The 16,086-nt window shown below is 44.1% G+C and overlaps 1 protein-coding gene across 1 annotated transcript in view; it reads left to right on the top strand.

Annotated features, from left to right (window-relative positions):
* The window catches only part of KIF27 (kinesin family member 27), a 41,531-nt gene that overhangs the window by 20,839 nt on the left and 4,606 nt on the right, over nucleotides 1-16,086 (top strand). The window contains exons 12-15 of the mRNA XM_063295203.1: nucleotides 2,127-2,303; nucleotides 3,954-4,169; nucleotides 9,615-9,821; nucleotides 10,370-10,568. Of these exons, the coding sequence (XP_063151273.1) occupies nucleotides 2,127-2,303; nucleotides 3,954-4,169; nucleotides 9,615-9,821; nucleotides 10,370-10,568 (799 nt within the window). The remainder of the gene's footprint in view (nucleotides 1-2,126; nucleotides 2,304-3,953; nucleotides 4,170-9,614; nucleotides 9,822-10,369; nucleotides 10,569-16,086) is intronic.

Below are 16,086 nucleotides of genomic sequence, written 5' to 3'. Positions count from 1 at the left end.
ATATTTCTCTCTGCTCAGTTAATTAGCTGTATAAATGAAGTAGGGTGGTAGCTGACTCAACTGCTATCTCTTGTTTATACCTGCTCTCTTTCCCATTCCTTTCCCAACCTCCACACAATCTTTGTATTAACCTATTTCTTAATTCATTTGGTATCTTACTCTATGGGTACAGTATTGTTACAGGTCTATTGGGTTTATTATGCCCACATCTATTCCTCCTGTGTATTTCTATAAGCTTCTTTTCCTCTTCTTCCCTTTTTTTCTTTTATAAGCAGACTTGAATTGTCCAGACTTGTGTAATATCAGGGCTTAGCAAGTCCTGACTTTAGCCACTCTCCCAGCTGTGGAGTGCAGAAAAACCAAGGTTCTTTTCTCCCTAGCCTAAGTCCTAACCATCCTTCAGCCATTTGGCTCTCTTGGTTGCTAGTTAGTGTGTTCTAGGCTTTTCAGCCATGCGTCCTTTGTCACTGGCCAGAGCTGCCACTAGCATTTTGGCATTTCATTTCTGGCTGGGGGACAAAAGTGCTAGCTGGTTATGGGCACTGCCACAGAAGCTGGTGTGGCTGCTGAGCTCTGCAGCTGTTCCTGCCTTTTAGTTCTGCTGACCTTCTGAAAGAGCTTCTGCTTACTTGCACCTGCTGTCTCCCTCTCTAGGCTGGCTCCAGTCCCACACATTCTACAAACTATGTGTAATGGTTGCCTAATCCCAAATACTCAGTCTCACAAGCTCGGGCTTAAAGATAACTGATTTATTTAAAGGAATAGTATGCAAATACAAAGAAAGCTGAGAATGAGCAAAAGCGCGCCAAATACAAACTTAAAAGCCTTGCCTTCAAGCCAGTCCCGCCCCAAGCACCCGTTAGCCCACACCCCCTCCCAGGTGCTAGGAACCGTTACACACGCCTGGGAAAGTAACCTTGAACAGGATTGCAAACCCAAACATACATTCCAAAGATCCAAAACAAAGGAGAGTGCAGGAATGGAAAATCCCCAACATGAGCCAGGCGAGTATACACGTAAAACGGGTTGACATGTGAAACGTTACAATGTTAACAGAACATTGAAAGGGGAAACATGACACTATGCCACTCTCCTTTCCCTCTCTTCAGTGCATACCAAAGCAACATTGGCTCTTGTTCCTTTTTTGCCCACCACTAGTGTTAAAATCTCACATCCAAAAATTTTTGCCTGCTTGGAGGTAATTGGTGAAATATCCTTGTTGTGATTATGCCATGGGTACATAAATTTGCTGAGGTAACTGTCAACCATCACTCAATAACTCTAACCCATTTGGAAGGAAAACAAGTCCAAGACAGCTGAAATAAGCAGACACAATCATTTGCTGTGCAGAACTCACTGGTGGGCAAAACCTTTTTGCCAGGCAAAAAAGGAACAAGAGCCACAGCATCTTCTCCCAATGCATCCAGATTCAGAAGACCTTTTTCCTTTTGAACTTGAAGTACAGGCATGGTCCAGATGATTCAGCTGCCTCAAAGTCCCGGGGGGCTGGGGGGAGTGAAGGAAGGGATCTTGTTCTTCTACGTAGCAATTTATTTTTATTTTTCTTAAACAATGATTGATAAAAGCATGGAAAATAAAAAACAGCATAAGGACGCTCCCCTCCCTCAGTAAATATCAGAAATTCTACAGGACTTATCATTTTAAAAGACACAGCGTTTAGAATTATACGTAGGTACATTTGTAATCTTTAGAAATATATATAAAATTTTAAACATCCATATTCATATTTCTGTTTGTAAAAACACCAAGAAGGGATCCTTAAACTGCATAAACAAGATACACTGATTTATCTTGTATTTGTCAGATTTGATTTTATAACTTAAAAGGTTGTTTTTTTTAGTATATGGACAAATAAGAGTTTTATGAGGTGTTCCATTTGATATGACTAAATTAAATGTATAGCACTGCATTAGTCAAGTCCCACTGAGTTGAGTGTGACTTACTTTTGGGTAGATGATTATACAATTGTACTCTAAATGCCAGTTTGATCTTTTAACCTGTTGAAAAATAAACTCTCTTTAAAATAATTTTACTATTAAAGTTTAGTATTAAATTTAGTATAAATGAGGAGTTAACTTTGTGTATCATTTCCTTTCTTGATGTAGAAATTAGAAGAGAAAAAGAAATGCTTAGATGAAGAACTAGAAAAGATTTTGCATCAGCGTCAAGAGTTAGCTGTTCTGGAGGAAGATTTAAAAAGAAGAGAAGCAATTATTTTAAAGAAGGAAACACTGATGCAAGAGAAAAGCCATTTGGAAATTAAAAAACTGAGATCCAGCCAGGTACTTTTTTAATACCTCAGGATGCTAAGAATTGAAGTTAGAAAATTAGAAATTAGCACTCTGTGTGAATACTCAGCTTTCTGTGTCTTCAGTATAAAAATGTTTATAGCAACTTCAAATTAACTGATTTTTTTCTGAGAAGTATTGGATACATCTACTACTGAATGTTTTGTTCATTAATTTTTCTGCTCTTTCATCCATAATAGCCAATACCTGTTAAACTAAAGCAGAAAATGTATTTTGTTACAGTATTTTCTATTATCAGACCAGATGATATATTTTACTTTTAGGGCCCCCTGTGCCATTCCTAGATTGGCTTTGTGTTTGCATGCTTACGGTCTCTCTGTTGGGCAAAATAGCAAATAAACTTCTCGCAAAGCTACGATGCAAATGGAATTGCTATGAAAATATTTTTGCAGGGTGAATGCTGGAAGTTTAGGGTAGTTGATGTTCCATTGACAGGAACTCTTACCTTGTCTCATCTTCTTAGTTCTGCACTTCTCCCATACCTTAAGGTTAAGCTGCTAAGACGCCATGCTTCCCTTTCACTCACCTTTTAAATGGAGCAGAGCTCAGGTATGACATGGTAGCTCACCCTTACAGTGACCAGTTCAATTGAAATTACCAAAGAAGATAAAGAAATTGTGGCGAAACAGTTTATTTGGTCAGGTTGTATAATTTTTCTAAGTTTCTTTTAGGGATAAATGAATATATTTTAAAAACCCACTGCCACCACCCCAAAGTCATAAACTTATATGATTTCTTATACTGAGGTTTGACCTTATATTCCTGTCTTGCCTGTTTTTCTCCTGATAGTGTATTATCTTAGGTAAGTGGAGTTACATGTTATTATATTCTGTCTCTTATTTAGTCAGAGGATCAATTGATTAAGAACAATTAAAATATTACTATATACTATAACATTGTATGAACAGTTAGTATAAGATGTTGTTTTTCTTTAAAAGGTGTATCGTCAAAACTCTAGAATAGAATAGTTTGTCACAAGGGCTACCAGTTATCTGTCCTTTTGTTTCAATATACTAGTTATGTTCTCTTTTTCCTCTGTCCAGCTGCCAGCTGTCTCTCTGTTAATGGCCCATCTCCAAATTCACTTAGCCTTCTCCCTGTGTTCCTTATAAGGAATTATGCATTTCATTCTATTCTTGCATTCTATTAGAGTAACAAACTACCATTTCATTGCAGCAGTGCCAACTAGGTGCTGATTTTTGCATTGGTTAGGTGGAGAAAGGGCTGATCAGCCATGCAGCTATCTCAGCATATTGAAGTTGGCTATGGTGAGAATAGTTTAAGGACGGTTGAACAGCTGCTGGATGTTTGGGGAACAAACAATAGCAGTGGAAGCGTCCTTGCTAAAATTAAAGGGACTCACATTAGTCATGATTTCAGGGAATCAAAATCTGGCCAAACACCATCTGCATCTAACCTACTTTATATTTATTGTACATAGTATAGTTCAGCAGCAGGGGACTGGAGGAAAGAAGATGACGTCTTAAGTTTTTAAACAGTGTCCAGTAGAATATATTATATGAAAGTTTATGCCATAATAAATGGGATAGTCTTTAAAGTGCCACATCACTCTTCAAAATTATTGTTCTGAAAGGAATTATATCTTCCTTTGTGACTCTATAGGCTCTCAATGAAGATAGTTTGAAATTATCTACCCGTCTTAATATGTTAGATCAAGAACTTTGTGACAAAAATAAGCAGCTTCAGAGGAGCACCACTGATGAACAAGGGAAGATTTTTGAAGAGGTTCAGGCTTTGCAAAAAGAAAGGGATCAGCTGTTGAAAAGAAGAAACAGTGTGGATGAGAAATTAAAGAATGGTAGAGTGTTATCACCAGAAGTAAGTCATTCTCTATTTGATAACTATTAGCTACTGTTAATAGAAAAATCCAAATGCATTCAAATTAGTAGTTAAACTGTTAATATGTACAACTGGTAAGTTTTTTTAAAAAAACATTATTTTGTTAAAACTTTTCAGAAAAAATTGAGCAGTGAAAAGTACCTGCAGGAAAGACTCCCTCTTCTCCCATTTTCTGTGTTTGATTATATGTACTTTTTCTCTGCTCCTAAAAAACAGAAGCCCCTACATGCTAGCTGAAGGAACATGACAGGTATAATGTTCTGACAGCAGCCAATAAAAGCATGAATTTTCTTCTGGTAATCATATATCATTTCTCCTTCTTAGAGTGACATCATTATGTGGTATTGTCACTATTCCGTAGCACCATAAAAAACTGAGATGCAAAGCTACTTTACCCCTTTTTGTTCCTTTAATGCTACACAAAAAAAAGTTATTTGAAGCTCAGTGAATTTCTGTAACTTGAGCTAAAACATACACTGCATATCAGCAGTGATTATTTGTAATGAGTATACATTTTGATTATTGTCTCCTGTTTCTTTCAAATGCTGGCATAAATAGAGGACTTTCAAGTGGAGAAAATGGCAGACAAACACATCTCTGAATAGCGGAGATGATGCTGAGGTGGAGATTGTGGCCAGGCAGTGAACCCAGGCCAGTGGAGCTTCTCTGGAGAAGGAGAAGCCAGGAGATCACCCACTGGTGCTGCAGAAGGCAGCGCCTTGTGAAGAAACCTGCAGGATCCAGAGGGAACCTGCAGGCAACTTGCGAGTTACGAGAGCCAGGAGCTGTGGAAGAAAATTATCAAGCTCGCAGCCTCATGTGGAGCCTCTTTTAAGGACACTAGGTTTGCCCAAAACTCCACTTTCTAGTGCACATTTGGATTACAAAAACTTTAAAAATTACAGAGATCTTCCAAGCAGCAGTGTCATGAGCACAGATGGTGAGCAGGAGGGGGGGAAAACACATGCATAGTAGTGAGGAGTTGAGCAGTCATTCAAAGAGACACAGAACAGACCTGCCTTGACTTTTGGGGTTTATCTGTATGGGTTTTCTCACGCTTCTTCAGTTTGTTAGGATTTTCTATCTAATGTAGCAGTAATAAAACACTAGAGACTTATTCCTCATCTCAGCGTGGTTCCTGCCTGTTAGGACAGCAGAGCAATTAAACCACCTGGTGAGTGTTCCTTCAACCCAAGAAAAGATTAAAGTAAAAAGTAAAGAAATAATAAGGATTTAAAAACAATTAAAAGCAAAAAGCTTGCCAAGAGTTTGAACTACAAAAGTTTAAAATGGATTAAGGAAACAGCCAAATTTGGAATTATTATTTTAAAGTACTTTTGAATTAATTAATAAATAATACATACCTCCATGGGAATAATGTCATGCGCTGCCTACCTCTGAATAACATTCAGACGCTGGTTTGCAAAGCAGGTTCTGGTTTATTTCAGGTTAGGTACAACGTTGGTAGAAAAAAGCTGAGAGTGACAGGAGCGCGCCGGTGCGGGGTTTAAATACCCCGCGCCGGTCAGCGCCCCCTCGCTCACAGTCACGTCACCCCCCTTTGTCCCATGCGTTGCCCTGCCATTGGTTGAGGGTTTCCAGGATCGCCCATCCTCAGGTTTCCATTCTTCTGCTGATTGCTTTCAGCTGGGCGATCCCCGTTGTATTGTCGCTGATGGCTTGGGTGGCTCCGTGATTCGTTTAGCTATTGTTTGTTAGCCGTTAGTCGTTGTGGGTTGATGGCTACTTAACTTGTGCCCCTTCACTTATTTCCTTGTCATTGTCATGAGTGCCATTGCGCTGATGACTTTAGCTCAACGGCACTCATGACAAATAAGGACTGTTTAAATTTGCTAAGAGGTATAATTGGTTGGTCTTGTTAAACAAAGAGATAAGGGAAAGTTGTGAAAGATCATGTGACTACAGAACTACGGAATGCCAAATGGGACTAAAGAGTCAAGGATATAGAGAAAGAAAAAAAATGCCTCTCCTTTATTTTTTACTTCCCCTTTCTGGATTATAAACTAAAAAAGAGAAATGGCTACTACTAGGAAAGCAGCGAAAACCACAGAAGAGAGAAGAGGATCGTTAATATAACAGAAAGAGGGATAATGCCAGAGATTTTACAGTGGGTGTTTGAAGAATTGGGGAAGAATGTTACAGTATCAGTGGCAGCATCACTGACTGAATCTGTTAAAGAGAGATCTGGCTACATTTGAAGGGAGAATGGAGGAAAGATTTGCAAATATGGAAGAAAAAAATGAATAAAAAATTTGAAGAATCTGTAATACAAATGAGTAGAGAGGTTAAACAAGATAAAGAAAAAATAGAAATTTTGGAAAGCAAGACAGAAAGAATAAACCAAAAGATGGAAAAAGACCTAGATAATGTGTCACTACTGGAATTAAGAGAAAACAATTTTGCTTGAGATTTAGAGCAGTTCCAGAGGAACCTGGTAAAGATATCAGGGCCAGGATTGTTGAATCCTTAACAACATTTTTGGAATGGGATGAAGAAGAAATGGATGCAGAAGTACAGAATTATTGCAAGATATGCAAAGTTAAGAAAAGTACCAAGAAACACATGTGTACCTTGTCAGGAAGAAATTTGCTTGAGATTTAGAGCAAAGTTAACCAGGTCCTACAACAGCATTTCAATACTAAGGATCAATAATTCAGAAGTAATTTTGCTCAAAGAAATACCAGCTTATAGATGTATGGTGACATAAAAATGGTGACTCTAAAAATATACCTATTTCTCTGAAAGACATAGATCTTTCTCAAGAATAGGTTTGTTTTGGATTTCTAAAAATCTTGTCACATGTTAACAAATTGGAGATATTGCCAAAAACTTTTTCAGTTCATAACCCAGTAACTTTAACATATAAGAGGAGAGCTAGAACTTATAGATCAGATGGATACTAAAGGAGATTTTGCTACAAAAGTAATCAATAATGGAGGACTGTGAAAAGAAATTGAAAGAATTTTTTTGAGAATAATCTTAGTAAAAGCACAGATATAAGGACAGTATGGGATGCTCGTAAAGCCTTTATGAGAGGGCAATTTATACAGCAAAATAGTAAATTGAAAAGACAAAGACAAGAGAAGATGCAGAAGATTTTAATGAAAGATGCAAAAGATAAAGATGAAAAAGGAGGAATTAAGGAGATCTCCAGGAAGGAAAAATATCTCACAGCAAATTAAACTTCTACAACACCAGCTTTTCATGTTAACGATAAGAGAAATGGAAATAAAAATCAACTTTGCAAAACAGAAGAATTTTGAGTTAGCAAATAAGCCAGGGAAATGGTTGGCATATAAATTAAGAAAAGAAAGTGAGAAGAAAATATTAAAATTACAAAATGGGAAAACTACGGTAACAGACAATGCAAGTGTGCAAAGAATATTCTATCAGTATTGTACAAAATTATATAAAGGAGAAGAAATTTCCCTGGCAAAAGTGGATGAATATTTAAAGGAACAAAATTTACCAAAGATAATGGTTAAACAAAAGCGGATGATGAATGGACTTATAATAATAAGGGAAGTTTGTGAGGCTATAAAAAAGACTAAAATAGGGAAAGCACCTGGTCCAGATGGACTGCTGGCCTCCTATTATAAACCTTTTGAAGATGAACTGTTACAACCTCTTCAAAAAATGATGAATTCCATTCTAGATAATGGAAGGATACCAGACAGCTGGATAGGTGCAAACATAGCACTAATTCCAGTAAAGAAACATGGATAACTTAAAGTGAAGTCAAGAGAAAAGTTGACTGCAAAGGGATTTGGTTTTCATGTGCACGATTGAGAGGTTTAATATAGATGAAGAAGTAACGAATTGAACAACATAAAACAGAATTTGAAATTAAATTATGTACAAATGATGAACATGTGATTGCTAAAATGTATAAAGTTTTGTTGAGATTTGAAATGGAACAAGTTAAAGAATGCATGATAAAATGGACTAAGAATTTTGGTTATAATATACAGATGGACCAATGGGAGAGAATGTGGCTAAAACGACTGATGTTCACATTGTATTATAATTTAAGAGAGAACTTTTATAAAATGATGCAATGTTGGTATATCACACCAGAGGAATTATCTAAGATGTATAAAGGTACTTCTAATAAATGTTGGAAATTTTGAAAACATGAAGAGACATGGTGGACTTGTGAAAAAGCAAAAAAATACTGGATACAAATATACATGATGATACAAAGAATTTTACAGATTAATATTCAGATGAAACCAGAACTTTTTTTATTGGGACTTATGGATAGCCAATTAGAAAAGACTTATGGAAGACTGGTTTTGTATATGGTACAAGAGATGCACAAAGATGGAAAAACACTGAAACACCCACTGCGGAGGAATGGATTGTGCAGATAGCAGAATTTGCGGAAATGGCAAAACTGACTTGTTTCATCAGGGATAAAACAGTAAGTACTTTCATAAAAGACTGGAAACCTCTTATGGACATTTGCTGAAAATGGGAAAAATGAATTGGTGATGTATGGATTTGCTGATTAAAAAGGGTTGAATATGGGGAGAAGGGAACCATGTAATGTAATCTTAGAGAGAGAGGAGAGATTATAAATTTGTTTGTAACTGCTATAAAGATCAGAAGTCACTTCTTTATATATCTTTTTTTTTCTTTTTCTGTCTGTAATGTTTCCTGCATTTTCTTTGATCATTTTCTTAATTTTTCTTTTTCATGTTTATCTTTTTACTTAAATAAAAATCTCTGATAAAAATTATTTTAATCCATTCAATTGTGTCCAATTCTCTGAAACTGCCTGGGCAAGCCCCTGCAGTTTTCTTGGCAAGGTTTTTCGGAAGTGTGCCATTGCCTTCTTCCTAGGGCTGAGAGAAAGTGACTGGCCCAAGGTCACCCAGCCGGCTTTCATGCATAAGGCGGGACTAGAACTCATGGTCTCCTGGTTTCTAGTCCAGTGCCTTAACCACTACACCAAACTGGTACTCGCTCCCTCTCTCTGATAAATTAATAAATAAAAGAAATATCCCTTGTGTTTTGTATATTTAAATCTGCATACTTAATTCCATCACAGACAGAAGTGTCTTTTTTCAAGCACAATAGACACATAATTTAAGAATTGGTTCCTTTTCTGTAGACGTTTATATGCTGTTTCTGCTTTCGCTGAGAAGCATATGGTAGGCTTTTGAGGAACCCGTGGAGTTCTTCAAAATAGTTTGAAAGTCACTGTGATAACTGAATGCCATAATTAGCCTTTTAACATTTCCTGCTACACATAATAGTATAGTGTATAGTATAGTATTTATAGTCAACTATAGTATTCCATTATAGTATATTCATAATCACAGGAATTATAGTAATTCTTTATCTTTAGTAGCCTTCAGATTAACTGTAATACTTTTGAAATTTCTGCTTTCTTTCTAGGAAGAGCATGTTTTATTCCAGCTTGAGGAAGGAATTGAAACCTTGGAAGCTGCCATTGCTTATAAGAATGAAAGCATACAAAACCATCAAAACTCAATTCGAGTCTCATCTCAGATCCTTACACAAAGTGAAGCCAGTGTGATGGGAAAGTTGGTATCTTTGTCTGCTACCGAGCTGCGTGCAATTCTTTTAAAGTATTTTAACAAGGTTTGTCAGAATAATATTCAGCAATGAAAATTCTGCCCATTCTTTTTATTAGCACAAAATGGCCATCTGATGTACTTTCTACTGGTAATTCATGGACATATTAGTTGTGCAAAAATGAAATTTGTATGAAAATACAAAATATAAAACTGATTATTCATTTTTGGACTCTTGCACTAGACAGAAAGGTTTTTTCCAACATTTATACTTACATTCTGTTATTCTTTGAACTTAAATTATAGCACATATTTAAAAATTAGCCATTCTATCTAAGTGCATATATCATAAATAATTCTGGTAATTATTTGTTATAACTGAGAACAGTGAAACCTCTGGTTTTTTTATAAAATGTATGTTTCATAGCACATTTGAATTAGATGATTTTATTAATTCCTGTTCAAGCTTGTAAATAGCATTTTTTTCAACTATCTTAAACAACAGTGTATTAAATTTTTATTCTGATAGCACAGAAAGAGATTGTTTTTTGTTTAATTCTTTGATATAATTAGAAATGCTCTGACTTGCCCAAAGAAAATATTACTTATTTTTAGATTGTTGGCCTCCGTGAGAGTGAACGTAAACTGCAATTGCAGTCCGAAGAACTGAGAATGAGGGTAATGGAACAAGGAAACATAGTAAGAGAACTTGAATTGGCACTTGAACATCTCATGCTGCAATGTGACAGGCGCCTCACCCTTCAACAAAAAGAACACGAGCAAAAGATTCAGTTGATACTACTTCATTGTAAAGGTATTGGGTCTGGCACTTGGTTAGATATAGTGTCATGCGCTGCCTGCCGCCGAGTAAAACACAGACACTGATTTCAGGGAAGAGCAGGTTCCGGTTTATTACAGCGTAGTGCTAGACGTGAAAAAAGCTGAGAGTGAAGGGAGCGCGCCGGTGCGGGGTTTAAATAGCCCGCACCGGTCAGCGCCCCTCCTACGTCGGTTTGCGTCATCCCCCCTTTGTCCTGCATGCTTCCGTGCCGGTGGGTGAAGGGTTGCGGGGCCCCTGCTGGTGCCCTGGGCTTGCCCATGATCGGTTCCTTTCTCCAGCCGGTGATTGCTGTCAGCTGGGCGATCTCTGTTGCGCTATGCTGACAGCTTCAGGTGTGCCTTGTGACCCACCCTGTCTTTTGTCTTTCCTTCCTCTTCTTTTGTGACTCGATGGCTGGGTCGTCCGGCCAGGGACCTTCCCTTCTCCTCGGGGTCTGTGTCTTTTGTTGTGCGTGCTTTGCTTATCCTAAATCCCTTCCCCTGCTTGATAGGTATTGTCATGTGTGCCGTTGTGCTGATGCCTTCAGCTCAACGGCACTCATGACATACTGCCCCCCGTTCGAATAGTGCCCCCCCCCAGGCATTCCGGCTTTTGCCGGGAGAGCTGTCAAAAAATTTTTATTTTTTTTTTAATCTCCCGCCGGAGTGTTTGCGCCCCTCCCCTTGCTCCGCCCTCTGCCTCGTGTCTATCTTTGCAGTGTGTGTCGAGTGCGCATGCCCCACCCACACCCTGGGAGTGCGCATGCCTCGACCACACCCTGCTGGTTTGGGCTCAGTCCATCGTAGGTAGAGGCGTGGCTGGTCGGGTGCTTCTCAGCTCCAGGTAGGACCCTTATCTTTTTGTGTTTGAGTCCGGATTTGTCATGTGCGCATCCTGGGCGTTTGCCCCCTGGCGATGCACTTGTGACTAATCGCCTCTCCCTAGTGGGCCCGGGGCAGGGGGAGGGTGAGTCCCAGGGGGGAGGAGGTCTACTCAAGTCGCGGGCTTGGGAGGCCTTTTCCCCTGGGGGCGTGGTGGGTGGGGGGGGGAGGCCCGAGGGGAGAGGGTGTTCAAGGGCCCGGTTCGGCTTGGTGCCCCTGTGGCTTGTTGGGGTATGACCTGTGGAATGCCCGGGTCAGGTCTGGCGCCTTGACGTGTTGTGCCGCCACCCATTCTGGGTGGGGGAAGTGTTTCCACCTCACCAGGTAGTGTAGCGTTCCCCGTTGACGGCGCAAGTCGAGTATTTCTCTTACTTCGAAGTGTTGTTGGCCGTCGATCATCACCGGGGAGGGCCGCGGCGTGCTTGGGTGCCATCGAGAGGTGGTTGCAGGTTTCAGGAGGCTCGTGTGAAATACCGGGTGGAGTCTCCTTAGGTTGTGCGGCAGGTCCAGGCGTACCGCCACTGGGTTCACCATCTGTGTTACTCGAAGCGGCCCGATATACTTAGGCCCCAGTTTCTTCGAGGGTTGAGGTGATTTCAGGAATTTGGTGGATAGGTAGACCCTGTCCCCTGCCTGGAACGTTGGTTGCTGGCGCCGGTGCTTGTCGGCCTGTTCTTTGTAGGCCACCTGTGCTTCCTTTAGCGCTGCCGTGATTATTGGCCACGATTCCGCTATCTTCCGTCCCCAGTCGCTAGCGTCCACTTGGGGTCCCGGGGGTTGCGGTAGCTCCGGTATAGGTACGAAGTCGCGGCCGGAGACTACTTCGAACAGGGTTTTCCCCGTGCTCGTGTGGACGGCGTTATTGTATGCGACTTCTGCGAACGGGAGTAGGTCGACCCAGTCGTCTTGATGGTAGTTGGTGTATGAGCGTATGAATTGTTCCAGAGTGGCATTGAGGATCTCTGTGGCTCCGTCCGTCTGGGGATGCCAGGCCGTGGATAGGGCTTGTTGGGTCCCAGTCAGTTTTAGGAAGGCCCGCCAGAATTTCGAGGTGAATTGTGTGCCCCTGTCGGTCACCACGCGTGCAGGACATCCGTGTAACCTGTACACGTGTATAAGGAAGAGTTTGGCCAGTTGCTGGGCGGACGGGACCGATGAGCAGGGGATGAAGTGGGCCTGTTTCGAAAAGTAGTCTTTCACCACCCAAATGGTCGTTTTCTTCTGGCTGGGTGGGAGATCTACTATAAAATCCATGGAGATCTCCTCCCATGGGCGGGAGGGCTCCGCCACCATTTGTAGGAGTCCCTGAGGCTTGCCTGGTGCCCGTTTGGCCGTGGCGCATGTCGGGCAGGACGCTACGTAGGCCTTCACGTCCCGTCTCAGCGCGGGCCACCAGAATTGTCGCCGAGTTAAATGCAGGGTCTTTAGGAACCCGAAGTGTCCCGCTTGCTTGCTGTCATGCGATCTACGCAAGATCGCCTGGCGTTGCGAGTCCGGGACATATATTCTGCCTTCCCCCCATGCTAGGTCCTGTGCCATCGTCACTTTGTCGGGGTTTGCTCGTAGCCAGGGGTCGGTTTTGAGGGCGGCGGTGAGGTCCGCGCATATATCTCCTGGCAGTTGCGGGTGGCGCCGTCTGGTCGCTGGTTGCCCCGCCGTCGGTTGCGACGGGTTGGGCTGCTTCTGTGCGCCGCTCTGGGTGGTCACAGCCATCCCCAGCTGGGAGGCGGATAGGACCGTCCCGATCATGTCTGGGACGGGCTCTTCATCTTGGGGCAGTCGGGAGAGGGCGTCAGCCAGGAAGTTCTTTTTGCCCGGCAGGAACTTCAGCTGAAAGTTAAAGCGGCTGAAGAATTGGGCCCATCTGACCTGTTTCGGGCTGAGGCGTCTGGGCGTCCGGAGGGCCTCGAGGTTCCGGTGGTCTGTCCAGACCTCGAATGGTTGGGTGGCTCCTTCTAGTAGATGCCTCCATGTTTCTAGCGCCAATTTTACGGCGAAGGCTTCCTTCTCCCACACGTGCCAGCGCCTTTCCGTCTCAGAGAATTTCCTCGACAGGTAGGCGCATGGCTTCAGGAGTCCTGTGGGGTCCTTTTGGAGTAGTATGGCCCCCAGGGAGAAGTCTGAGGCGTCGGCTTGGACCACGAACGGCCGTTCTGGGTCCGGGTGCGCGAGGATTGGCTCCGTGGTGAACAGCGCTTTCAGCTTGTTGAATGCGGTTTGACACGCGGGAGTCCAATTTAGTACCGTCCCTGGGTTCTTGGCGCGCCGTGTGTCCCCCACTCCTTTCGTTTTGAGGAGGTCTGTTAGGGGGAGGGCTATCTCCGCGAACCCCCGTGCGAATGACCTGTAAAAATTTGCGAAGCCGAGGAAACTTTGGAGTTGGCGTCTGTTACGTGGGCGTTCCCAGTTCACCACCGCCTCGACTTTTGCGGGGTCCATTTCCACGCCTTCCCCAGAGATTCGGTACCCCAGGTAGTCTAGGCGCGCTTTATGGAATTTGCACTTTGAGGGTTTGGCGTATAGTTTCGCCCTTTTTAGCTTCTCGAGGACTTGTCTGACGAGGGTGACGTGTTCCTCGTGCGTCTGGGTGTAGATGAGGACGTCATCTATGTAGACCAGGACCCCTTTGAACAGGTGTTCATGCAGTACCTCATTGATGAGCTGCATGAACACTCCCGGGGCCCCTGCTAGTCCAAATGGCAGCACTTTGTACTGAAAGGCGCCTAGGGGGCAGTTGAACGCAGTTTTCCATTCGTCCCCCTCTCTGATCCGGATTCTGTAGTACGCCTCGCGAAGGTCCAGCTTGGAAAATACTCTACCCGTGGCCAGGTGGGCGAGCATGTCCTTCACGAGGGGCAAGGGGTATTTGTTGGATAGGGACGCTGCGTTGAGACCCCGGTAGTCTGTGCAGAGCCGCAGGGTGCCGTCTTTTTTCTCCCGGAATAAGACGGGCGCTCCGACCGGTGAGCATGCCGGCTCTATGAAGCCCCTTTCCAGGTTTTTATCGATGAACTCCCGGAGGGTTGTCATCTCCTTCGGGGTCATCGAGTAAATCTTCGGCCTGGGTAAGGGGACATCGGGAAGCAGGTCGATCCTACAGTTCGTCTTGCGGTGGGGGGGTAGTTGATCCGCCTCCGCTTCCCCGAAGACCTCTGAGAAGTCAGCGTATTGCTCGGGTAGGTCTTCTGGGGTAGTTGAGTTGTCCTGGGCTGCCACCTCTGCCCGTCCCACTGTGGGGTTGATCCTGCCCGCCGTAACTGGCGCCCGGTACGAGCCGTCGTCGAATTGGAAGGTGCGGATCTTCCAGTCGATGCGGGGGTTGTTCATTGCGAGCCATGGTATTCCCAAGACTACGATGGGCCGCCCTATGTGGGTCACCACAAACGATGTTCGTTCGGTGTGGGTGCCCATTTGGAGGGTGACCGGCTCGGTCTGCCTCGTGGCTGGTTTCCCTCCCGCTGTTGAGCCGTCCAGCTGGTGGAATGCCAGCGGCGTGGGGAGGGGGCGGCAAGGTTGGTCGAGCTTGGCGACTATGTCAGGGTGGATCAGGTTCTTTGAGCACCCCGAGTCCACTAGTGCCGCGGCCGTGGTGGCTCTGTTGCCCACGGAGAGCCTGATTGCCCCCATTATTATGGGGCTTTCGTCGCTCTGTCTGTGTGTTTCGCGCCCCGGTCCCACCACCTGCCTTTCGGCGCGTTTTAACGCAGGTGGGGGGCGTTTCCCGCCGGCTGGTCTGGGCCTTCGGCGTCCTCTCCCCCCAGGTAGGCGTCCCAACCTTCGTCCGGTGTCGCTGTGGCTCTGGTCATCCGGCGGTGAGGGGGCGGCGGTGGGTTGGTTGGTTTGAGGGTTGGTCTCAGTGCGGGTTTGGGAGCGCTAGCTAGTGTTCGGTTGGCGAAGCAATCCGCCGTTTTGTGCCCCATTTTTCCGCACTTCCCACAGGGCCCTCGATTAAACCTCCGCTTTTGATACGTGGGACCGGCCGGCCCCAAGTGAGGCGCGGGTACCTTTGGGCTAGTGTGTGTTTCGTCCGCTGTCGTCGCCATTAGAAAAGTGCGGTGCGCGTGTTCCGCTCTCCCCGCGAGGCGGATCCAGCCTTGCAGAGTCTCCGGGTCGTCCCGGTAGAGTGCCCATTGGAGTACCTCGCGGTTGAGGCCCCTTTTGAACATTTCTAGCACGGTGGTCTCAGACCAATCGTTGATCTTCCCTGCGAGGGCTTTAAATTCGAGGGCGTAGTCCGGGACAGTTCGTGCGCCCTGTTTGAGGCCTTGGAGCGCGCTTTTAACCCTTTCTTTGGCTAGCGGGTCCTCGAAGTAGTGCTTCATCTCCGTGATGAAGGCGTGGAAGTCGGAGAGGGTGGGGGAGTTGGACTCGTACATTTGGACGTACCAGTCCGCCGCCCTGTCTTGTAGCTTGATCGCCACGGCTGCGATCTTGTCCGCTTCACAGTTAAAGAAGTGTCCGTGCCGCCCCATGAACTCCCTGGCGTTCGTGATGAAGAACGACAGTTTCGCGGGGTCTCCATTAAAGAAAATGGGGAAGTCCTTTGGGGCCCGGGCGTTCGGTGAGTCCCCTCTTCTCGCTTCCCGGCCCGTGGCTTCGTCCGCCTGGGGCGCTTGCTGGTTAGCATTTGG

Source organism: Candoia aspera, chromosome 2 (genome assembly GCF_035149785.1).
Source record: "Candoia aspera isolate rCanAsp1 chromosome 2, rCanAsp1.hap2, whole genome shotgun sequence".
In the NCBI taxonomy this organism is placed as follows: domain Eukaryota; kingdom Metazoa; phylum Chordata; class Lepidosauria; order Squamata; family Boidae; genus Candoia; species Candoia aspera.
The sequence above is the reverse complement of the archived record's forward strand: the minus strand, read 5'-3'. Positions and strand labels throughout refer to the sequence as shown.